The following is a 25,529-nucleotide window of genomic DNA, read 5'->3' as shown; positions in this document are numbered from 1 at the left end:
GTATGGCGTGCACAGCCTAAAGTTGGAGGGCAACTTGTTCTATTTGATTGTGCACGCCAGATTGATTGCATTAGTCGAAACAGGACCGGCCACGTGAAGGTTGCAATCTCCCACGCCTTACTGAAGCCAATTAACCTACAAACCCACACATCTTTGGTATGTGGGAGGAAACCGGAGCACCCGGAGGAAACCCACGCGCTCACAGGGACAACGTGCAAACTCCGTACAGACAGCACCGCAGTCAGGATTGAACCTCTTACCAGCTGTGCCACTTCGTAAGGAACATTATGTCACATCTACACCATTTGATCATGGCTGATCTATCTTTCCCACTCAACCCCATCCGCCTGCCCTCTCCCCATCAATCCTGACGCCCCGTATTAATCAAGAACCTGTCAATCCTTTCCTTAATAATACCCAAAAGTAGACAAAAAAAACTCAGCGGATCAGGCAGTATCTCTGGAGCGAAGGAATGGATGATGTTTTGGGTTGAGATCCTTCTTGTCTTAGCCTCCACATCTATCTATCTGTCTGTCTGTCTCTGTCTGTCTGTCTGTCTGTCTGTCTGTCTGTCTGTCTGTCTGTCTGTCTGTCTGTCTGTCTCTGTCTCTGAGTGGATGCCAACTCGGTATCCACTGAGTTGGCATCCACAGCTGCCTGTGGCAATGAATTCCACAGATTCATCACACTCTGACAAAAGAAATTCCTCCTCATCTCCTTTCAAAATGTATGTCACGTTTATTGCTGGCAAGTTTGTTTTGGTAGCTCTGTTCATGAGCCACCAGGTGGCGGTATGGTTGAAAAGATTCACAAGGGCGTCATAGAACGAACAGTACAGCACAGGAACAGGCCCTTCGGCCCACCACATCTGTGTTGGACACGATGCCAAGACCGGTTCCAGTCGCCAGGACTGGAGGACTTCAGTTTCAAGGAGAGTTTGGAAAGGCAAGGGGCGTTTACCCCTGGAGGAAGCGGCATAGATAGGGAAGACAGTCACAGTCTTTTGTGGAATCCAAGATTAGAGGGCACAGGTTTAAGGTGAGAGGGGAAAGATTTAAAGGGGAACTGAGGGACAACATTTTTAAGCAGAGGGTGGTGGATACCACACCTGGAGTATTGGTGAGACCACACCTGGAGTATTGCGTACAGTTTTGGTCTCCAAATCTGAGGAAGGACATTATTGCCATAGAGGGAGTGCAGAGAAGGTTCACCAGACTGATTCCTGGGATGTCAGGACTGTCTTATGAAGAAAGACTGGATAGACTTGGTTTATACTCTCTAGAATTTAGGAGATTGAAGGGGATCTTATAGAAACTTACAAAATTCTTAAGGGGTTGGACAGGCTAGATGCAGGAAGATTGCTCCCGATGTGGGGGAAGTCCAGGACAAGGGGTCACAGCTTAAGGATAAGGGGGAAATCCTTTAAAACCGAGATGAGAAGAACTTTTTTCACACAGAGAGTGGTGAATCTCTTGAACTCTCTGCCACAGAGGGCAGTCGAGGCCAGTTCATTGGCTATATTTAAGTGGGAGTTAGATGTGGCCCTTGTGGTTAAGGGGATCAGGGGGTATGGAGAGAAGGCAGGTACGGGATACTGAGTTGGATGATCAGCCATGTTCATATTGAATGGCGGTGCAGGCTCGAATGGCCGAATGGCCTACTCCTGCATCTAATTTCTATGTTTCTATACCTGGAACAGCTGCTAGACAGGTGGTACAGGCCGATACAGTTACAAGACTGCCACCTACCTGTGTTTACGCAGCAGTATCACTTTATAGAGTTTGCATGTTTTCTCCGTGACCTGGGTGGGTTTTCTCCGGGTGCTCCGGTTTCCTCCCACATACCAAAGACGTGCAGGTTAGTAGGTTAATTGGCTTCAGTAAATTGCCCCCAGTGTGTAGGGATAGGATGCAAAAGTGGGATAACATTGAACTAGTGGGAACGGGTGCTCGCTGATTGGCGCGGACTCGATGGGCCAAAGACACTGTTTCCATGCAGTGTCTCTACACTAAACTAAACAGAAGTCTAAAATGGAACTGCCCCAGGCAACATTAGGTGAATGAAACTTTAAATCTCGGGATGCCAGTGAGTTTAAAGAGAATACGGAGTGCAACATCTGGTGATCCTCGCGATCTCCGTACGACAAAAATGACCAGAGATCCATTCCACAAGAGGACTGGAATCCCCAAAGCCACGTAACTATGCGCCGTGGGAAGCCTTTTATCAGGGATGCATCACAGCTCGGTTTGGGAACGGCTTCGTCCAAGACTGCAAGCAATTGCAGCGAATTGTGGACCTAGCCCAGACCATCGCACAAACCAACCTCACTTCCATTGACTCCATCTACACCTCACGCTGCCTCGGCAAGAACGAGTCGCACCCCCGGCCGCTCCCTCTTCTCCCCTCTCCCATCGGGCAAGAGGTATAGAAGTGTGAAAACGCACATCTCCAGATTCAGGGACAGTTTCTTCCCAGCTGTTATCAGGCCATTCTACCACAATTAGGGAGCAGTCCTGAACTACTATCTACCTCATTGGTGACCCTCGGACTATCTTTGATCGGACAATTGTAAATTGCCCCTTTTGCGTGTAGGATGGAGCTATTATACTGGGTGATCGCTGGTTGGCACGGACTCGGTGGGCCGAAAGGCCTGTTTCTTTACTGTCTCTCTAAACTAAACACTTAAACTTGTAGACAGGTATATGGGGAGGAAAGGATTAGACAGATAAACCTGTGTTCAGTTTTGGTCACCATGCGATAGGAAGGACGGTGTTAAGCTGGAGCGAGGGCAATTTACAATTAAACCAGGCATATTAACCTACAAACCTGTATGTCTTTGGCGTGTGGGAGGAAACCGGAGATCTTGGAGAAAACCCACGCAGGTCACGGAGAAAACCCACGCAGAGAACGTGCAAACTCCGTACAGACAGCATTCATAGTCAGAATTGAACCCGAGTCTCTGGCACTGTGATACAGCAACTCTACCGCTGCACCACCATGCCTCGTGTCGGCCTATTCCTTCCATGATGTTGTACATCTCCAGAAGCAGTTTCACTCTGGTTGACTATGCCTGTATCGGTGGCTTCTGACCGTGTGTGACCTTTGTCTGTCTTCAGGAGGTTAACGCATGACGAGCGTTTGACGGCACTGGGCCTGTACTCGCTGGAGTTTAGAAGGATGAGTGGGGACCTCATTGAAACTTACCGAATAGTGAAAGGCCTGGATAGAGTGGATGTGGAGAGGATGTTTCCACTGGTGGGAGAGTCTAGGACCAGAGGTCACAGCCTCAGAATCAATGGACGTTCCTTTTGGAAGGAGATGAGGAGGAATTTCTTTAATCAAAGGGTTGTGAATCTGTGGAATTATTTGCCACATAAGGTTGTGGAGGCCAAGTCAGTGGATATTTTAAAGCCAGTGATAGATACAGGGCCCTCCATAATGTTTGGGACAAAGACCCATCATTTATTTATTTGCCTCTGTACGCCACAATTTGAGATTTGAAATAGAAAAAAAATCACATGTGGTTAAAGTGCACATTGCCAGATTTTAATAAAGGCCACTTTTATACATTTTGGCATCACCATGTAGAGATTACAGTTGTGTTTATACATGGACCTCCAGTCCAGGGCTCCATAATGTTTGGGACACATGGCTTCACAGGCGTCCGTAATTGCTCAGGTGTGTTTAATTGCCACCTTATTGCAGGTATAAGAGAGCTCTCAGCACCTAGTCTTTCCTCCAGTCTTTCCATCGCCTTTGGAAACTTTTATTGCTGTTTATCAACAAAGTTGTGCCAATGAAAGTCAAAGAAGCCATTATGAGACTGAGAAACAAGAATAAAACTGTTAGAGACATCAGCCAAACCTTAGGCTGACCAAAATCAACTGTTTGGAACATCATTAAGAAAGAGAGCACTGGTGAGCTTACTAATCGCAAAGGGACTGGCAGGCCAAGGAAGACCTCCACAGCTGATGACAGAAGAATTCTCTCTATAATAAAGAAAAATCCCCAAATACCTGTCCGACAGACCAGAAACACTCTTCAGGTGTGGATTTGTCAATGACCAATGTCCGCAGAAGACTTCATGAACGGAAATACAGAGGCTACACTGCAAGATACAAACCACTGGTTAGCCACAAAAATAGATGTCCAGTTGTTACAGTTTGCCAAGAAGTATGTAAAAGAGCAACCACAGTTCTGGAACATGGTCTTGTGGACAGATGAGACAAAGATTAACTTATATCGGAGTGATCGCAAGAGCAAAGTTTGGAGGAGAGAAGGAACTGCCCGAGATCCAAAACATACCACCTCATCTGTGAAACACGGTGGTGGGGGTGTTATGGTCTGGGCATGTCTGGCTGCTGAAGGTACTGGCTCACTTATCTTCATTGATGATACAACTGCTGCTGGTAGTAGCATAATGAATTCTGAAGTGTATAAACACATCCTGTCTGCTCATGTTCAAACAAATGCCTCAAAACTCATTGGCCGGCGGTTCATTCTACAGCAAGACAATGATCCCAAACATACTGCTAAAGCGACAAAGGAGTTTTTCAAAGCTAAAAAATGGTCAATTCTTTTTTTTAAATTAATTTTTTTAATTAAAAAAAAAAATTTTATTCGAAGCAATTGTACACGGATAAATCGCTCGGCATCTACAATTATACAATTATTGTACAGCTTAATTTTTTTCAAATTTTATCATAACAAATACACAGTAGACAGAGAACAAAAAACAACAATGAAAGAAACAAAAAAAAAAAATCAAATAAAAACAAAAATAAATAAACCCAAAAACATATAACCATATAATAACCATATAACAATTACAGCACGGAAACAGGCCATCTCGACCCTTCTAGTCCGCACCGAACACTTATTCTCCCCTAGTCCCATATACCTGCGCTCAGACCATAACCTTCCATTCCCTTCCCATCCATATAACTATCCAATTTATTTTTAAATGATAAAAACGAACCTGCCTCCACCACCTTCACTGGAAGCTCATTCCACACAGCCACCACTCTCTGAGTAAAGAAGTTCCCCCTCATGTTACCCCTAAACTTCAGTCCCTTAATTCTCAAGTCATGTCCCCTTGTTTGAATCTTCCCTACTCTCAGTGGGAAAAGCTTTTCCACGTCAACTCTGTCTATCCCTCTCATCATTTTAAAAACCTCTATCAAGTCCCCCCTTAACCTTCTGCGCTCCAAAGAATATCAACAAACAAACAAACAAACCAAAAAAAAAAGTGGAGAGCAGCCAGAATATCAGTCAGTGCAAGATCAAAGTTCGCACTGATTAAAGACATAGCACAGCAGCAAAGTAAACACATCAGACAGTTATGCCTCTTCAAGCAATATCAAAAATGGTTTCCACGCCGTCAAAAAATAATTTTGTGAATTCCCTTTGTTAAAACAAATCTGTTCCATCTTAGCAATAGAAAGCATTTTGTTGAGCCACCTCTTGAAACATGGGGAGAGTGGAGACTTCCAATTCAGTAATATTATTTTTTTTAGCTGCAACCATACCTGCTCTAAGAATCTGCTTCTGGTGGGAAGGAAGGGCCCTTGTATTGTCAGAGCAACCAAAAATAGCCAGATTACAATCGGACGGAATATTTATTCGACATTGTTTGGAAAGACAGTTAAATATGTCACTCCAGAAATTGCTTAATACTGGACAGTGCCAGAATAAATGTGCTAGTGATCCTTCTGCAGTACCACATCTGCCACACATGGAGGAACCCGATTCATAAATCTTGTTTGATTTTAGAATAATGTAGTCTATGCAAGACTTTAAATTGAATTCATCTGTATCCAGAGAAGACACCCAGCAACTGGTGATGTCCATGAATCGCAGACTTCAAGCAGTCATTGCGTGCAAAAGATATGCAACAAAATACTAAACATGACTACTTTAATTTACATGACATTGCTGTGTCCCAAACATTATGTTGCCCTGAAATGGGGGGGGGGGACTATGTATAAACACAGCTGTAATTTCTACATGGTGAAACCAAAATGTATAAAAATGGCCTTTATTAAAATCTGACAATGTGCACTTTAACCACATGTGATATTTTTTTCTATTACAAATCTCAAATTGTGGTGTACAGAGGCAAATAAATAAATGATGTGTCTTTGTCCCAAACATTATGGAGGGCACTGTAGATTCTTGATTAGTACGGGTGTCGGGGGTTATGGGGAGAAGGCAGGAGAATGGGGTAAGGAGGGAGAGATAGATCAGCCATGATTGAATGGCAGAGTAGACGTGATGGGCCGAGTGGCCCTAATTCTGCTCCTATCACTTATGACCTTCGATGCATCCGCAGGAAATCGACGGCAAGTCTCTGCTCCTCATGAAACGCAGTGATGTTCTGACGGGACTGTCAATCAAGCTGGGGCCCGCACTCAAGATCTACGAATTCCACGTGAAAACCTTGCAGATGAGTCACTTAAAGGGCAGCTCGCCTGAGTGTTAAACTCCCGCCCAGGAGATGGTGTCTTGGTGTCAAATCCACCCACTGTGTTTCTTCCCCTCCCCATCCGTGATCTCCCCATCCCTATCCTCCCCTTCCCTGTCCTCCCCTTCCCTGTCCTCGCCATCCCTATCCTCCCCTTCCCTCCCCCTGGTTGCATGTAGGTTGTTGGCGGTCCAGTATTAGGATGCGTGTGGTCGGGGCGTTGTCAGGCTGATGTCCGATATTGAGGGATGCCCTTTCCTTCCTGTGACCTGGAACCACTTATTGTGAGCAGTGGTGTATTTTGCCGCCCCTGGTTCACCAAATGTATTTATCTTGTGACCTGAGCTGTAAGAACACAGCAGACCGGTGACCAAGGTGAAGCTACACCAGCCGTAACGTGTTGCCTAAGTATGGGGAGCGTTATTTAAAAAAAGACACTGCCGTGTTTGTAAGATAGACACAAAATGCTGGAGTAACTCAGCGGGACAGGCAGCATCTCTGGAGAGAAGGAATGGGTGACGTTTCGGGTCGAGACCCTTCTCCAGACCGAGAGTCGGGGGGAGAGGGAAACAAGTTATAGACGGTGATGTGGAGAGATATAGAACAAATGAATTAAAGTTGTGCTTAAAAGTAACGGTCAATATGGAAAGGGGCCGTCGTTAGCTGTGGGCTAGGTGGAAATGAGACTCAGCACGTCGACTTTGAAACCGGTCCATGTACCTGTCCTCGTGTCCTTGAACATGGTGGGAGCATTTAATCGTCTCGGCTATAGGGAACAGGATGGACTGTTTGAAATCCATGTTCAATGGTTCATAACTTCATGTGGTAGGAGCAGAATTTGGCCATTTGGTCCATGGAGTCAACTCCGCCATTCAGTCATGGTTGATCAATCCCTCGAGACCCCATTCTCTTGCCTTCTCCCCATAACCCCCGACACCCGTACCAATCGAGAACCTATCAACCCCCACCGTAAATATATCTACAGCCTTCTGTGGCAATCAATTCCACAGATTCACCACCCTCCGACTAAAGAAATTCCTCCTCATCCCCTTCCTAAAGGAACGTCCTTTAATTCTGAGACTGTGACCTCTGGTCCTAGACTCTCCCACTAGTGGAAACATCCCCTCCACACATCCACTCTCTCCAGGCCTTTCACTATTTGGTAAGTATCAATGAGGTTCCCCCTCCTTATTCTTCTAATCTCTGCTGAAGGAATATTGTAAAAACCCCCCTCCCTCCCTCCCTCCCTCCCTCCCTCCCTCCCTCCTCCTCCCTCCCCTCTCCCTCCCCCCATCCCTCCCTCTCCCCCTCCCCCATCCCTCCATCCATCCTCCATCCCTCCCTCCCCTCCCTCCCTCCCTCCCTCCCTCTACCCCCCTCCCCTCCCTCCCCATCCCTCCATCCATCCATCCTTCTTGCCCTCCCTCCCCCTCCCTCCCTCCCTCCCTCCCCCCCTCTCTTCCTCCTCCTCTCCCTCTCCATCCATCCCTCTCTCCCTCCCTCTCTCTCTCCATCCATCTCCCCCTCTCCCTCTGTCCCTCTCTCTCTCTCTATCCATCCATCCCTCTCTATCCATCCATCCCTCTCTATCTCTCTGTCTCTCTCCATCCATCCATCCCTCTCTCCCTCTCTCTCTATCCATCCATCCATCCATCCCTCTCTCCCTCTATCCCTATCTATCTATCTATCCATCTATCTATCTATCCCCCCATCCCTCCATCCATCCATCCCTCCCTCCATCCATTCATCTCTCCCTGTGTGTATATCCCTCTCCTCCCTCCATCCCCCCATCCATCCATCCCTCTCTCCTCTCTCTCCCTCCATCCCCGTCATGCTTGTTCTCTGTATTTATAATTGCACAGCCTGACCATACGTGTTTGTTGCACTTGTACGCATATTATTTGAGCTGGAAACGAATGGTCATCGAATTCTTTCCCCCTCTCCCCACCCCACCCCAGTTCCCGTCCCGTTGCTGTCATGTTGTGGGGCAGTTGGTTGCAACAGCAAGAGAGACGTGCAGTCAGAAAAGCAGTGAAACGCTAACCACTGTGTCTCCCTGTGTGTGTGTGTGTGTGTGCGCGCATGTTTGTGTGTGTGTGCGTGTGTGTGTGTGCGTGTGCGTGTGTGCGCGCATGTTTGTGTGTATGCGCGTGTGTGTGTGTACATGTGTGTGCGTACGTGTGTACATGTGTGTGCGTGCGTGTGTACATGTGTAAGTGTGTGCGTGTATGAGAGGAGTGTTAAGTTATGATTATGTTTTTTTTGTGTGTGTGTATATTGCAGACTTTATCAACATATTGTAACCACCCATCTCAAATTACAGATGTACATTGAAAGTATTTATACTTGTTGCTTAAGAGATGAAATGTTATATTAAGTTTTTTTTTAAATAACAAGTTGCTGGTGAAACATTTTTTGTGTTGCCTGTTCTTTTGCGGAAACAGAGTCGTACAGCACGGACACATGCCCTTCGCCCCAACTCATGAGTTCAAGAGTCAGGATTAGGCCATTCGGCCCATAGAAACAGCGACAATAGGTGCAGGAGTAGGCCATTTGGCCCTTCGAGCCAGCACTGCCATTCATTGTGATCATGGCTGATCATCCACAATCAGTACCCCGTTCCTGCCTTCTCTCCACATCCCTTGACTCTGCTAGCCCTAGGCTTTATCTAACTCTCTTTTGAATGCATCCAGTGGATTGACCTCCGCTGTCTTCTGAAGCAGAGGATTCAACAAATTCATAACTCCCTCCCATCAAGTCTACTCCGCCATTCAATCATGACTGATCTATCTTTCCCACTCAACCCCATTCTCCTGCCTTCTCCCCATAACCCCTGACATCCGTACTTATCAAACTTGCCCACGCCGACCAACATGCCCATCTACGCTAGTCCCACCTGCCTGCGTTTGGCCCATATCCCTCTGAAGCTGTCCTATCCAAGTACCTGACCAAATGTTGTGATAGTCCCTGCCTCAACTACCTCCTCCGGCAGCTCGTTCCATACACACGCCGCCCTCTGAATGAATGTCGCTGAGTGAGTGAGCACCTGGCTCCTGACCTCGGGACGCTGTCTGTGTGGAGTTTGCACGTTCCTCCTGTGTCCGGTTTCTTCCCACATCCGAGAGCCGTGCGGGCACGTGGATTAATTGACCCTCTTGTGTAGGGAGTGGATGGGAAAGTGGGATAACATCGAACTGGTGTGAACGGGTGATCGATGGCCGGCATGGACTGTGTCTCGAAACTAAACTCGAGATCTTGAGTGTTCAAACCACATCCACATACTCTTCACCATCCCAGTAAAGTCATAGAAGACTACATCATGGAAGAATACGTCATATGCGGAGAGAATGGAGCAGCTGGGCTTGTACACTCTGGAGTTTAGAAGGATGAGAGGGAATCTTATTGAAACATATAAGATTATTAAGGGCTTGGACACGCTAGAGGCAGGAAACATGTTCCCGATGTTGGGGGAGTCCAGAACCTGGACCACAGTTTAAGAATAAGGGGTTGGCCATTTATAATGGAGACGAGGAAACACTTTTTCACACAGTTGTGACTCTGTGGAATTCTCTGCCTCAGAGGGCGGTGGAGGCCAGTTCTCTGGATGCTTTCAAGAGAGAGCTAGATAGGGCTCTTAAAGATAGCGGAGTCAGGGGATATGGGGTGAAGGCAGGAACGGGGTACTGATTGGGGATGATCAGCCATGATCACATTGAATGGCAGTGCTGGCTCGAACGGCCTACTCCTGCACCTATTGTTTAAACTGGCCTTTCGGCCCATTTTGCTATGCTGTGCATGTTGGCATTCTGGACGAGTCCCATTTGGCCCACATCCTTCTAAACCCTTCCTGTCCATAAATCTGGCAATGTATTTTAAAATCTGTAATTATATTCACTTCTGCAGCTCATTCCAGATACTGACCACCCTCTTGAGTGAAAAAATTGCCCCTGAAGTCCATCCTAAATCTCTCCTATCTCACCTCAAGCCTGTGCTCTCTAGTCCTAGAATCCTCTACCCTGGGGAGGGGGGGGGGGAGATAAACCTTTGAGCTTTGTCCCTGCCCCCTCATGGTCTTGTACACTTGATCCACAGGGGACAACCGGCCCGATTGTGGGGTTGGTTTTGGGTGCAGGGGTGGGGGTGGGGTGGAATGACTGGATTTGGGGCATTGAGCTCTGTGTTAGATTGTGACTTCGAGCATAGACCAGAACAGCGCAGGAACTGGGCCCTTCAACCCACAAGTTAACACATCTCATTTGGCTGTAAGTGACCTGTATCCCTCTGTTCCCTGCATAAGGTCATAAGTGATAGGAGTAGAGTTTGGCCATTCGGCCCATCAACCCTGTGGGTTGTCTGTGGAATTCTCTGCCTCAGGGGGCGGTGGAGGCAGGTTCTCTGGATGCTTTCAAGACAGAACTGGATAGGGCTCTTAAAGATAGCAGTCCGGGGATATGTGGAGAAGGCAGGAACGGGGTACTGATTGGGGATGATCAGCCATGATCACATTGAATGGCGGTGCTGGCTCGAAGGGCCAAATGGCCTACTCCTGCACCTATTGTCTATTGTCTAAACCTGCTCCGCCATTCAACGTGTAGGAAGAAACCGCGGGATGCTGGTTTAAACCGAAGATAGACACAAAAAACTCGAGACTGAAGAAGGGTATCGACCAAGGTTTTCACACAGAGTGGTGAATCTCTGGAACTCTCTGCCACAGAGGGTAGTTGAGGCCAGTTCATTGGCTATATTTAAGAGGGAGTTAGATGTGGCCCTTGTGGCTAAAGGGGATCAGGGGGTATGGAGAGAAGGCAGGTACGGGATACTGAGTTGGATGATCAGCCGTGATCATATTGAATGGCGGTGCAGGCTCGAAGGGCCGAATGGCCTACTCCTGCACCTAATTTCTATGTCTATGTTTCTATGACCCAAGACCCTTGGGTCACCCATTCCTTCTCTCCAGAGATGCCACCTGCCCCGCTAAGTTACTCCAGCATTGTGTGTCCGTCTCCGTCATTCAATCATAGCCGACCCATCTTCCCTTCTCAATCATATTCTCCTGCCTTCTCCCCATTACCCCTAACACCCACTTCCATGTGCTTCTGTGACGTCACTGTTGTATCTGCCTCCACCACCATCACCCCTGGCAGCGTACTTCTCCCCATAGACTCTGCATTTGATAGCTCCATCCCATCTAACCAGGTAGCTCTGTGAACAGTGCAGAGTGCCGGCACACCCTCCCACCAGTGACGTGGGCCACCTTAGTACCTCGCCAGTCCCTGGACCTAACGTCAGCCTGATATATTTTACCAAGGTCCAAATTATCGACGCCAGAGTCGAGAGGCAGAGATGCAGACGCCAGCAATCAGAAATATAATTAAGAACTGGGTGGCACAGCGGTGTATCGGGCAAGTTCTTGTTCATCAGAAGTAGGAGCAGAAATAAGCCATTCGGCCCATCAAGTCTACTCCACAATTCAATCACGGCTGATCTATCTCTCCCTCCTAACCCCATTCTCCTGCCCTCTCCGCCATAACCCCTGATGCCCGTAACTAATCACAAATCCTTGATGGGTCAGCCATGATTGAATGGCGTAGACGGACACACAATGCTGGAGTAACCCAGCGGGCAGGCAGCATCTCTGGAGAGAAGGAATGGGTGATCGAAGCCTTACAAATATCCATTGACTTGGTCTCCACAGTCTTCTGTGGCAAGGAATTCCAAATGAGGAGCCGCTGCCTCACAGCGCCAGTCACCCGCGGTTCGATCCTGGGCGCGGGCGCTGTTTGTGTGTGGAGTTTGCACGTTTGCCCCGTGACCGCGTGGGTTTTCTCCGGGCGCTCCGGTTTCCTCCCGCTCTCCAAAGACGTGCAGGTTTGTACATTAATTGGCTTGGTATAAATTTGAATTGCCCCTAATATGTGTCGGGTAGTGTTGGTGTGCAGGGATCACTGGACTGTGAAGTGGAAAAACCGACCCATTAAGCCAGGTGAATTTATATACAACAAACGAGTGAAGCATGAGGGATAACGGTTTAAGGTGAGCACCGAGCCTTCAGTGATCAGACTCTACATCATGATTCATGGTTTCTTCTGGACTTGTACCATGTGGGATTCGATCACTTATTTTTGGACGACTTGAATCAGACGTGCTGCGTCAGTGTTTGCCGTCTTCCTGTGAGGAGCTACTACAGCTTGGATACAAGTCTCCTGCGCACCGTTCCTGCGATGTTTCCCGATGGATTGTCCACCGGCAGAAGAACCTAAAGAAGGTAAATGACACTCATCAATGTTTGAGCCAGCGTTGGCCCGGTGGCGCTGCGGCAGAGAAGAGGGGCAGAGCTAAAGTGGACGGTCACATAGGGTGGTCAAAAAGGCTTTCGGTACATTGGCGGTACATCGGAGTATTGAGTCTAGAAGTTGGGAGGTCATGTTGCAGTGGTATAAGACGTTGGTGAGGCATTATTTAGTGTTAATGCATTTCGTTGTCTCTGTACTGTACACTGACAATGACAATTAAAATTGAATCTGAATCTGAATCTGGTATCGTGTTCAGTTCTGGGCACTGTGTTATTGGAAAGATGTCAGGCTGGAGAGAGTACAGAGAAGATCTACAAGGATGTTGCCCGGACTAGCGGGTGTGAGCTTTAGGGAGAGGTTGAGAAGGCTGGGACTCTATTCCTTGGGGCGCAGAAGGATGAGGGGTGATCTTATAGAGGTGTGTAAAATCACTAGAGGAATAGATCGGGTAGACGCACAGAGTCTCTTGGCCAGAGTAGGTGAATCGAGGACCAGGGGACAGGTTTAAGGTGAAGGAAAAGATTTTAAGAATCTGAGGGAAACTTTTTCACACAAAGGGTGGTGGGTGTATGGAACGAGCTGCCAGAGGAGGTAGTTGAGGCTGGGACTATCTCAATGCTTATAAAACATGTAGTCAAGTCAAGTCAAGTTTATTTGTCACATACACATACGAGATGTGCAGTGAAATGGAAGTGGCAATGCTCGCGGACTTTTGTGCAAAAAGACAAACAACCAAACAACCAAACAAACTATAAACACAATCATAAACACACACATATTCTTTTACATAATAAATAATGGAAGGAAAAACGTTCAGTAGAGTTAGTCCCTGGTGAGATAGGCGTTTACAGTCTGAATGGCCTCTGGGAAGAAACTCCTTCTCAACCTCTCCGTTCTCACCGCATGGCAACGGAGGCGTTTGCCTGACCGTAGCAGCTGGAACAGTCCGTTGCAGGGGTGGAAGGGGTCTCTCATGATGCGCGGGCAGGTGAGACTTGTTTGCTGGCATGAGCAAGTTGGGCCACAGGGCCTATTTCTACACTGTATCACTCTACGACTCTATAACTAGTGGTGGCATGGTGGTACAGATAGTGGTTTTAAAACCAGAGGGTGTAGATTTGTGAGATGGGAAAGATGTGCAGGTGGCGCAGGGGTAGAGTTGCTGCCTCACGGCGGCAGAGACCCGGGTTTAATCCTGGCTACGGGTGCTGTCTGTACGGAGTTTGTATGTTCTCCCTGTGACTGCGTGGGTTTTCTCCTGGTGCTCTGGTTTCCTCCCACACTCCAAAGACGTACAGGTTTGCAGGTTAATTGTCTCTAGTGTAGAGGACAGTGCTAGTTAGTGTACAGGGATCGCTAGCCAGCGCCCAGTGGGCTGAAGGGCCTGTTTTCCGTGCTGTATCTCTAAAGTCTAAAGTCAAGTCTAAACTTGTCCATTGATTTCAATGAGCAAAACACACAGTGCTGGAGGAACTCAGCGGGTCAGGCAGCATCTGCGGAGAGCATGGGCAGGCGATGTTTCTGGTTGGAAGCATCTTCAGCCCGACCACAAACATGTTCATAAGCCACCCGTTCCTTCTCTCCAGAGTTGCTGCCTGACCTGCTGAGTTACTCCAGCATTTTGTGTCTATCTTTGGTGTAAACCAACACCTGCAGTTCCTTCCTGCACCAATTCTTGTCTGCTTGCATGTAATCCATATCCTCCATCCCCTGCATTACCCATGTGCCAATCTAAAGACCTATCCAGCACTTTGTTCTTTTTGTTTGTAAACCAGCATCTGCAGTTCCTTACATCTACAATGTACAAGCCTCCTTGTATCCAGCCTGTTTCTGAACTTTGGCCCTATGTGGAATGAGCTTCCATTGAAGGTGGTGGAGGCAGGTTCGTTTTTATCATTTAAAAATAAATTGGATAGTTATATGGACGGGAAAGGTATGGAGGGTTATGGTCTGAACGCAGGTGTATGGGACTAGAGGAGAATACGTGTTCGGCACGGACTAGAAGGGTCGAGATGGCCTGTTTCCGTGCTGTAATTGTTTATATGGTTATATGTAAATTCATAAAGAATTAGGTCATTAGGCCTATCAAGTCTACTCCGCCATTCAATCATGGCTGATCTATCTCTCCCTTCTAACCCCCTTCTCCCCATAACCCCTGACACCTGTGCTCATCAAGAATCTATCTATCTCTGCCTTAAAAATATCCACTGACTTGGCCTCCACTGCCTTCTGTGGCAAAGAATTCCACAGATTCACCACCCTTTGACTAAAATTCCTCCTCATCTCCTTCCTAAAAGAACATATTTTAATTGTAAGTTGTCCCTGGTGCATGTAGGATGGTGTTAATGTGCGAAGGGCCATCAAAGGCCTTCTCCTGCACCTATTGTCTATTGTCCATTGTCCTCCCCTGTGTACATCTGACGAGTCATGTGAAGTGGTTGTGGTTTCTCCGCGACCTCTGTCCTCCGACCTTTCCCACAGGTCATCGAGAACTTACCTCGTTATTCTTTGGGATTCCAAACTTTGACATATCGATGGTGAAGTAGTGCTTATTGGGCATAACTATTTCGATCTCTTCAATCTAAAAATACAAGGTACACAAGAGTCAGTATTACAGCTGGCAACTTACCTTCCTAGATTAAACACACCGCACAGTGGCGCAGCGGTAGAGTCGCTGCCTCACAGCGCCAGAGACCCGGGTTCCATCCCGACTACGGGTGCTGTCTGTACGGAGTTTGCACGTTCTCCCCGTGACCCGCGTGGGTTTTCTCCGGGTGCTCTGGTTTTCGTCCCGCACTCCAGAGATGTACAGGTTTGTAAGTTAATTGGCTTCGGTAAAGATTGTAAATTGACCCTAGTGTGTGTGTAGGATAGTGCTAGTATACGGGGATTGCTGGTCGGCGTGGGCCGAAGGGCCGAAGGGCCTGTTTCCATGCTGTATCTCCAAACTAAATTACTATGGTGTTTAAAAAAATTCCGATACCTAGACTTTGTAAAACTCCCACGGAAAACAGAAGACATAGAGCTGGAACAAGTCTACGGGACAGGCAGCATAGAAACATAGAAAGATAGAAAATAGGTGCAGGAGGAGGCCATTCAGCCCTTCGAGCCAGCACCGCCCTATCAATAACCCGTGCCTGCCTTCTCCCCATATCCCTTGACTCCACTAGCCCCTAGAGCTCTATCTAACTCTCTCTCTTAAATCCATCCAGTGACTTGGCCTCCACTGCCCTCTGTGGCAGGGAATTCCACAAATTCACAACTCTCTGGGTGAAAACGTTTTTTTCTCACCTCAGTCTTAAATGACCTCCCCTTTATTCTGAGACTGTGGCCCCTGGTTCTGGACTCGCCCAACATTGGGAACATTTTTCCTGCATCTAGCTTGTCCAGTCGTTTTATAATTTTATATGTTTCTATAAGATGCCCCCTCATCCTTCTAAACTCCAGTGAATACAAGCCTAGTCTTTTCAACCTTTCCTCATATGACAGTCCCACCATCCCAGGGATCAATCTCGTGAACCTACGCTGCACTGCCTCAATCACAAGGATGTCCTTCCTCAAATTAGGAGACCAAAACTGTACACAATACTCCAGATGTGGTCTCACCGAAGCCCTATACAACTGCAGAAGAACTTCTTTACTCCTATACTGAAATCCTCTTGTGATGAAGGCCAACATTCCATTAGCTTTCTTCACTGCCTGCTGTACCTGTAAGCCAACTTTCAGTGGCCTGTGTACAAGGACGCCCAGGTCTTGCAGCATCTCTGAAGAACGTGGATATACATGGGTGACATGTTGGGTTAGAACCCTTCTTCAGACTTTCCTGACCAAAACGTCACCTCTCCATGTTTTCCAGAGATGCTGCCTGACCCGCTGAGTTATTCTAGCATGTTGTATCTTTTTTTTAAGCCAGCATCTGCAGTTCCTTGCATCTCCATTTTTAAAGGTGTTTGTTTTTTCATAATAACTACATCATGAAGGGTTTCTTTTGCTGGAATGTTTTGGTCTGAAGCAGGGTCTTGCCCAAAGCACCACCTACTCCTTCTCTCCAGAGATGCTGCCTGTCCCACTGAGTTACTCCAGCAATGTTGTGTCTTATCTTCGGTGTAAACCAGCATCTGCTGTTCCTTCCAACACCTGCTTTTTAAATTATTTTTCTGAATTCTTTTCAAACTTTATTCCAGTTTGGGATTAAATGTAGCCTTAGTCTCACAATCATCGAGACACAGTCCATGCTGACCGAGGTGATCCATCTAAATTAGTCCCATTTATAGACAATAGGTGCAGGAGTAGGCCATTCGGCCCTTCGAGCCAGCACCGCCATTCAATGTGATCATGGCTGATCATCCACAATCCTGCCTTCTCCCCATATCCCCTGACACTGCTGTTTTTAAGAGCCCTATCTAGCTCTCTCTTGAAAGCATCCAGAGAACCTGCCTCCACCGCCCTCTGTGGCAGAGAATTCCACAGACTCACAACTCTGTGTGAAAAAGTGTTTCCTCGTCTCCATTCTAAATGGTTTACTCCTTATTCTTAAACTGTGGCCCCTCGTTCTGGACTCCCCCCAACATCGGGGACATTTTCCCTGCATCTATCCTGTCCAATCCCTTAAGAATTTTATATGTTTCTATATAAGACCCCCTCCTATCCTTCTAAATTCCAGTGAATACAAGCCCAGTCGATCCATTCTTTCCGTAGGATAGTGTTGCCACAGAAGGCTGTGGAGGCCGTCGATGGATATTGTTAAGGTGGAGATTGACAGATTCTTGATTGGTACAGTTGTCAGGGGTTATGGGGAGAAGACAGGATAATGAGGTTAGCAGGGAGAGATAGATTGGCCATGATTGAACGGTAGGGTAGACTCGATGGACTGAACGGCCTAATTCTACTCCTAGAACCTTTGAAAGTTAAGTGACGGAACGATTGTCGTTGATGGATTGGCCAAGATGGAATTGGCGAACGGTCGACGAGACGTGATTTGTGAGCGCACGGATGAAGCTCTAACCTCCGGAACGCGGCTCAAACTCAGGCACTCAGCCTCGTACAGGGAGTTCTGCACTGAAGGGGAATAGCTTCCTGAATCGTAGGGACCGGCGAATGTCTCCAGGATAGAATCCTTCACAGCATTCCTAGGAGAAAGGATGAACTCAGTTAAACCTCCGCCACTCGGGCGTTGCAGCGGATAGAGCCGCAGGCTCACAGCGCCAGAGACACGGGTTTGATCCCGACTGCGGGTGCTGTCTGTGCGGAGTTTGTACGTTCTCCCCGTGACCTGCGTGGGTTTTCCCCGGGTGCTACTGGAAAAAATACAACGTACAGGCTTGTTGGTGAATTGGCTTTGGTACAATTGTAAAATTGTCTCGTGTGCGAGTAGGGGGTCGCTGGTCGGTGCGGAGTTGGTGGGCTGAAGGTCGTAAGGTCATCAGTGAGATGAGTCGAATGAGGCCATTTGGCCCATCAAGACTGTTCCAACAGAGGGGCCTTTTTACGTTAGCAGTCCTTCCAGGTGAGACAGAGATTCACATGCACCTCCTCTGACCTAATCTACTGCATCCTGTACATCGGCGAGACCAAGCGCAGACTCGGCGGCCATTTCACCGAGCGCATCCGCTCGATCCGCTGGGCCTCCCAGATGCCGAACCATTTTAACTCCCCTTCCCATTCCCACACATCCGACAAACAACCCCTTATTTGAGTTATTCCGTCCATAGAGTCATACAGTGTGGAAACAGGCCCTTCGGCCCAAACTGCCCACGGCGACCAACATGCCCCATCTACACCAGTCCCACCTGCCTGTGTTTGGTCCATATCCCTCCAAACCGGTCCATCCATGTACCTGTCTAAATGTTCCTTAAACATCGTGGTAGTCCGAGCCTCAACTACCTCCTCTGGCGGCTCGTTCCATACACCCACCACCATCCGTGTGAAAAAGTCACCCCTCAGATTCCCATTACATCATTCCCCCTTCTCCTTAAACCTATGTCCTCTGGTCCTCGATTCCCCTACTCTGGGCAAGAGACTCAGTGCATCTACCCAATCTATTCCTCTCATGATTTTATACACCTCTATAAGATCACCCCTCATCCTCCTGCGCTCCAAGGAATAGAGTTTTAGCCTGCTCAACCTCTCCCTGTAGCTCACACCCTCTACTCCTAGCAACATCCTTGTGTCATCTCTGCACTCCCTTGCAGATTAACAACAGTGTGGCACGGTGGCGCAGCGGTAGAGTTGCTGCCTTACAGCGCCAGAGACCTGGGTTCGATCCTGACTACGGGTGCTGTCTGTACGGAGATTGTATTTTCTCTCCGGGTGCCCTGGTTTCCTCCCACACTCCAAAGACATACAGGTTTGTAGGTTAATTGGCTTCTGTAAATTGACAGTGTGTGTATAGGGTAGAACTAGTGTACGGGGTGATCGCTGGTCTGTGTGGAATCGGTGAACTGAAGGGTCTGTTTCCGTGCTGTATCGCTAAAACTAAAACTAAACTATGAATTGTTCCAGCATTGTCCAGATGGACCAAATGGCCTCCTCCTGCCCTGCAAATCTCTATGATGGGCCTGTTTTTCGACAGGGTGGTTGGGGCGGACTGGGTGGGCCGAAGGGCCTGTTTCCGTGCTATGTCTGTGAAGTGTAGAGTGGAGCAGTGACGTACCAGGCCGCGTCATAGTTGGCCCGCCGTGACGTGGCATAGCGCCACTTGGCGTAGACCACGGTGGAGAACACCCTGTCCCGCATCTCGGGCAGCGTGGTGAAGCGGTCCCTGCGGAAGCCCTCGAAGCCCGACTGTGTGGTCTTCAGCACTCGCATGTCCCTGATCCCAGAGTGGACGACGGGCGGCTCTGTAAACGGACAGCCGGTTATCGCGGTGGCGCAGCGGTAGAGTTGCTGCCCTTACTGCGCACGCAGCACCGGAGACACGAGTTCGATCATGACTACGGGCGGAGTTTGTACCTTCTCCCCGTGACCTGCGTGGGTTTTCTCCGGGTGCTCCGGTTTCATCCCACGTTCCAAAGACGTGCAGGTTTGTAGGTTAATTGGCTTGGTGTAATTGTAAATTGTCCATAGAGTGTGTGTGTGTGTGTGTGTGCGTGTGTGCGTGTGTGGGACAGCGTTGATGTGTGGGGATCGCTGGCCGGCGCGGACACGGTGGGCCGAAGGGCCTGCGCCTTGTATCTCTAAACTAAACTAAAGCCGATGAGTGCGGTTGGCCTTACCATTCTGGATCACCTCCACCTCACAGAAGCGTGTAGCTTCTCCGCTGTGAATGAAGGCGTGCACATGCTCCACCCCACCCTACAGGAGACAAGAATCCCACGTTAATGCGAGGTAAATCAACGGTGTCCTTGTTCCAACCTGTATCGAGGTACAGTGAAAAGCTTTTGCTGCGTGCTAACCAGTCAGCGGAAAGACAATACACGATTACAATAAAATCCTAACCTGCCCAACCTCTCTCTCTATCTCAGGCCCTCGAGTCTTGGCAACATCTTTGTAAATTCTAATTCTCGGGATGGCGGGACTGTCGCACGCTGAGAGAATGGAGCAGCTGGGCTTGTACACTCTGGAATTTAGAAGGATGAGAGGGTATCTTATTGAAACATATAAGATTATTAAGGGTTTGGACACGCTGGAGGCAGGAAACATGTTCCCGATGTTGGGGGAGTCCAGAACCAGGGGCCACAGTTTAAGAATAAGGAGTAAGCCATTTAGAATGTGGACGAGGAAATACTTTTTCACACAGAGAGTTGTGAGTCTGTGGAATTCTCTGCCTCAGAGGGCAGTGGAGGCAGGTTCTCTGGATGCTTTCAAGAGAGAGCTAGATAGGGCTCTTAAAAATAGCAGAGTCGGGGATATGGGGAGAAGGCAGGAACGGGGTACTGATTGGGGATGATCAGCCATGATCACAGTGAATGGCGGTGCTGGCTCGAAGGGCCGAATGGCCTCCTCCTGCACCTCTACTCAATTGTCTAAATCTTTGCCACACCGTTTCCAGCTTAATAACATGGTTCCTACAACAGGATGACCAAAACTGAACACGATGATATATATGATATGCCATTTATTGTCACTATACATGTACAATGAAATTAAAAGCTGCTCGTACTCAGTGCATACATATAATTTAGTACAAAAAACAAAAACAAAAAACAAAACAGAAAAAGGGGGGGGGGGGGGGGGGGGGGGGGGGGGGGGGAGGGGGGGGGGGGGGGGGGGGGGGGGGGGGGGGATAGGTGCACAATTCTGCGGCGCTATATACATATATACAGATGGAAGTCCGGGTGTTGGGCTGTGAAGTCAGTGCATGTGTGAATTTGAATTAAGAGTAGTTATAATGTGATACTTAATAAGAGATACTTTCAATGTGGTCTCACCAATGTTCTTGCAAACCTTCTCGAGTAGGCTCAGAGGGCAGTTTCAGTTTAGTTTATTGTCATGTGTACCAAGGTACAGAGGTTGAGAAGGAGTTTCTTCCCAGAGGCCATTCGGACTGTAAATGCCTATCTCACCAGGGACTAACTCTACTGAACGTTGTTCCTTCCATTATTTATTATGTAAAAGAAAATATGTGTGTTATGATTGTGTTTATAATTTTGTTGGTTGTTTTGGTTGTTTGGTCTTTTGCACAAAAGTCCTGCGAGCATTGCCACTTTCATTTCACTGCACATCTCGTATGTGTATGTGACAAATAAACTTGACTTGACTTGACTTGAAACACTTTTTTTGTTGTTGTGTGCTAACCAGTCAGCGGAAAGACGATATGTGATTACAATCGATCCATTTACAGTGTACAGATACACGATTAGGGAATAACATTTAGTGCAAGGTAAAGCCAGCAAAGTCCAGAGAAATGTTGCTGTAGGAGCAGAGATTTAAGAGCGTGGAGCGATTGCAATATGTGTTTGTAGATTTGCTTCTGTGGTTAGTACGCAAATATTCCCCTGGATTGGGCGCCATCTTGGAAGTAGCCCGGGCAGTTCAGAATGTACAGAACAGCCCACTGATTCCACGTGCAAGAGGCACCATTATGCGCTGGAGTCATGGAGCGATACAGTGTGGAAACGGGCGCTTTGGCCCAACTTGCCCACACCGGCCACCATGTCCCAGCTACGCTAGTCCCACCCGGCCTGGCCTGGCCACATCCTTATAAATGATCGTTGCACTCTTTCCAGCTTGATTACTGTACAAGCTTCCTACAGCAAGGTGACCAGAAGTGAACACAATACTCCAAATGCGGCCTCAACGCGCCTTGTACAACTGTGAAACTAGGTCGGGGGTACAAATGGGACATGGTTGTGCCCACCTGTGGCAGAATATATTGTGGTGGTGGAGAGGCAGGGCGATAGAGGTGCCACTTCCTAAAAACCTCTGTAACGCCACTATCGTATCTGCCTCTGCCAACACTCATGGTGGTGCGTTCCAGGAACTCACCACTCTCCCCCCCCCCCTTATCTCCTTTCCACTTTGCCCCTCTCACCGTAAAGCTATGTCCTCTAGCCTTTGACATTTCCACCCTGGGAAATAATTCTGCCTGTCCTCTCCATGCCCCTCGTATTCCTTTTGAATGAAAGGAGTCCGGTGAAATATTTTTTGTTTAAAAAGTCTACTTCAATGTTTTAAAGTGTTTTTGTCAAGTCAAGTCAAGTCAAGTTTATTTGTCACATACACATACGAGATGTGCAGTGAAATGAAAGTGGCAATGCTCGCGGACTTTTGTGCAAAAGACAAACAACAAAACAACCAAACAAATTATAAACACAATCATAACACACTTATTCTTTTACATAATAAATAATGGAAGGAAAAACGTTCAGTAGAGTTAGTCCCTGGTGAGATAGGCGTTTACAGTCCGAATTGCCTCTGGGAAGAAACTCTTTCTCAACCTCTCCGTTCTCACCGTTCTTTTGTGTGGGAACGAGTGAGGTGCCGGTTGGTCAAAGGGGTAAACTTGAAGTTTAAATTTCGTTGTACATGGTTCATGTTACAATGACAATAAAGAAACTATTCTATTCTAAGAAGGATGAAGTTAGCGAGGGGAACAGAGTGAGATCGGAGTTAGACTGGTGAAAATAAGGAGAATTGATAGAGGGGGTGGACTTGGGCGGGATAGATGTGAGATGTCAACTCTTCCTGAAAAGTTGTCCCTCGTGTGTAGGATAGTGTTAGTGTGCGGAGAGATCGCTGATCGGCCCGGACTCTGTTCCGTTTACTTCACTTTAGTGTCACGCGTACTGAGGAGCAGCGAAAAGCTTTTGTTGTGTGCAAACCAGTCAGCGGAAAGACAATACGTGATTACAATCGAGCCGTCCACAGTGTACAGATACATGATAAGGGAATAACGTTTAGTGCAAGGTAAAGCCAGCAAAGTCCGATCAAGGATAGTCCGAGGGTCACCAATGAGGTAGATAGTAGTTCAGCACTGCTCTCTGGTGGTGGTAGGATGGTTCAGTTGCCTGATAAGTAAGTAAGCAAGTACGTTTATTGGCCAAGTATTCACATACAAGGAATTTGCCTTGGTGCTCCGCCCACAAGTAACAACATGACATACAGTGACAGTTACGAAGGACTCAGAAAATGCTAAACATTAATAATAATAAAACATTAATGATAAAACACCATTGATCAAGCATGTGAACCAACAAAATACCAGATCAAAGTGAGGCTACAGATTTTTGGCTGCTGAGTAGGGAAACTACTCGTGGATAAAAGCTGTTTCTATGTCTGGCTGTGGCAGCTTTGACAGTCCGGAGTCGCCTTCCAGAGGGAAGTGATTCAAAGAGTTTGTGGCCAGGGTGAGAGGGGTCAGAGATGATCTTGCCCGCTCGCCTCCTGGCCCTTAACAGCTGGGAAGAAACTGGGTCGAAGGGCCTGTTTCCGCGCTGTATCTCTAAACTAAACCATACTAAAAGGCCGCGCATCATCGGAGCATTGGCACTGTTGCCCCAAGCCCTTACCTTCTGCAGACGTCTCCAGGGGACTTCCTGCACGTAGACCTTGGCCCGCGAGACGTGATTGAAGGACGTCAGGAAATGGTCACAGATATCCAGCGCAAACTCTTCAATGGTACGAACCTGGCAACACAGCACACATCAGTGTACACACGCAGGGGAGGTTCCCCCCCCCCCCCCCCCCCTTTGTTTCCTAGCGGAGATCAGCGCGGGCTCCGACCTTATTTCTCGAGGCACAGGAGGATGAGCGGGGATGTTATAGAGGTGAATACAATCATGAAGGGAATAGTTTGAAGGGAGAGTTAGGTTTGGCTCTTTGGGCTACCGGAATCAAGGGATGTGGGGGAAAAGCAGGAATGGGGCACGGATTTTGGAGGATCATCCATAATCATATTGAACGAGATCATGGCGAGATTGATCCCTGGGATGGCGGGACTGTCGTATGAGGAAAGATTGAAAAGACTAGGCTTGTATTCACTGGAGTTTAGAAGGATGAGGGGGATCTTATAGAAACATAAAATTATAAAAGACTGGACAAGCTAGATGCAGGAAAAATGTTCCCAATGTTGGGGGAGTCCAGATCCAGGGGCCACAGTCTTAGAATAAAGGGGAGGTCATTTAAGACTGAGGTGAGAAAAAACTTTTTCACCCAGAGAATTGTGAATTTGTGGAATTCCCTGCCACAGAGGGCAGTGGAGGCCAAATCACTGGATGGATTTAAGAGAGTTAGATAGAGCTCTAGGGGCTAGTGGAGTCAAGGGATATGGGGAGAAGGCAGGCACGGGTTATTGATAGGGGACGATCAGCCATGATCACAATGAATGGTGATGCTGGCTCGAAGGGCAGAATGGCCTCCTCCTGCACCTATTTTCTATGTTTCTATGAATGCTAGCTTGAAGGGCCGAATGGCCTGCTCCTGCACCTATTTTCTATGTTTCTAGATGGGGTAGACGTACAGGGATTAAAGTCCAAAAGTCAAAAGCGTTGTTTTATGGTGGGAGGGGGAAGGTTTAATGGAGATGTGGGACAATGTTTTTTTTTTTTAACAATGGTCTCTGGGGAATAGCAGGGGTAAATGCACAGACTTTTACCCCAAGCAGAGGAACCAAGAAGCAAAGGTTTACGGTGATGGGGGAAAGATTTGATAGGAACCTCGGGGTCCTTTTTAAAGAGGATGTTGCCAGGACTCGAGGGTGTGAGATACAGGGAGTGGTTGGGCAGGCTGGGACTCTATTCCTTGGAGCGCAGGAGGATGAGGGGGGATCTTAAAGAAGTGTTTTAAAATGATGAGAGGGGTAGATGGGGTAGATGCGCAGATGCAGAGGAATCACCAACCAGGGGACAACAGGTTTAAGGTGCGAGGGTAAAAGATTTAATAGGAACCCAGGAACAACTTTTTTCACACAGAGGGTGGTGGGTGTATGTAACGAGCTGGCCAGAGAGAGGTAGTTGAAGCAGGTACTATAACAACATTTTACAGTAAAAGAACATTTTGACAGGACATGGATAGTGACAGGTTTACGAGGGATATGTGCCAAACGCAGGCAGGGGGACCTTGTGTAGTTGGAGCTGTGTGGGCAAGGTGGTCCAAAGGACCTGTTTTCCACCACTGTCTCACTCTAGGACTCTTCCCGGAGGAAAAGATCATGACCACTAACTATAAGAGTCTTGAGCGTGGACACAGGCCCTTCAGCCCAACTAGCCAACTGTCCCATCTAAACCTGATAACGTGACTGGTTTGGCCTAATCCCTAACCTGAAATATAATGTAAAGGTAAAACAGGAAATAGGAAGTTCTTGTGAGAGGACAAGAATAAAAAAACATAAATAA

General features: G+C 47.7%; 1 protein-coding gene across 2 annotated transcripts in view; it reads left to right on the top strand.

Annotated features, from left to right (window-relative positions):
* The window catches only part of LOC129700700 (sterile alpha motif domain-containing protein 1-like), a 77,152-nt gene that overhangs the window by 26,253 nt on the left and 25,370 nt on the right, over positions 1 to 25,529 (top strand). Inside the window, exon 7 of one of the 2 annotated variants that reach the window (XM_055641288.1) lies at positions 6,332 to 7,681. The exons of the other annotated variant lie outside the window; for it this stretch is intronic. Coding sequence (XP_055497263.1) covers positions 6,332 to 6,481 — 150 coding nt within the window. The 3' untranslated portion in view covers positions 6,482 to 7,681. Of the gene's footprint in view, positions 1 to 6,331; positions 7,682 to 25,529 lie in introns of those variants that run through there. 2 annotated transcript variants of the gene reach the window in all.

This window comes from Leucoraja erinacea, chromosome 10 (assembly GCF_028641065.1).
Source record: "Leucoraja erinacea ecotype New England chromosome 10, Leri_hhj_1, whole genome shotgun sequence".
Classification (NCBI taxonomy): Eukaryota; Metazoa; Chordata; class Chondrichthyes; order Rajiformes; family Rajidae; genus Leucoraja; species Leucoraja erinaceus.
This window is presented reverse-complemented; position numbering and strand designations above follow the sequence as displayed.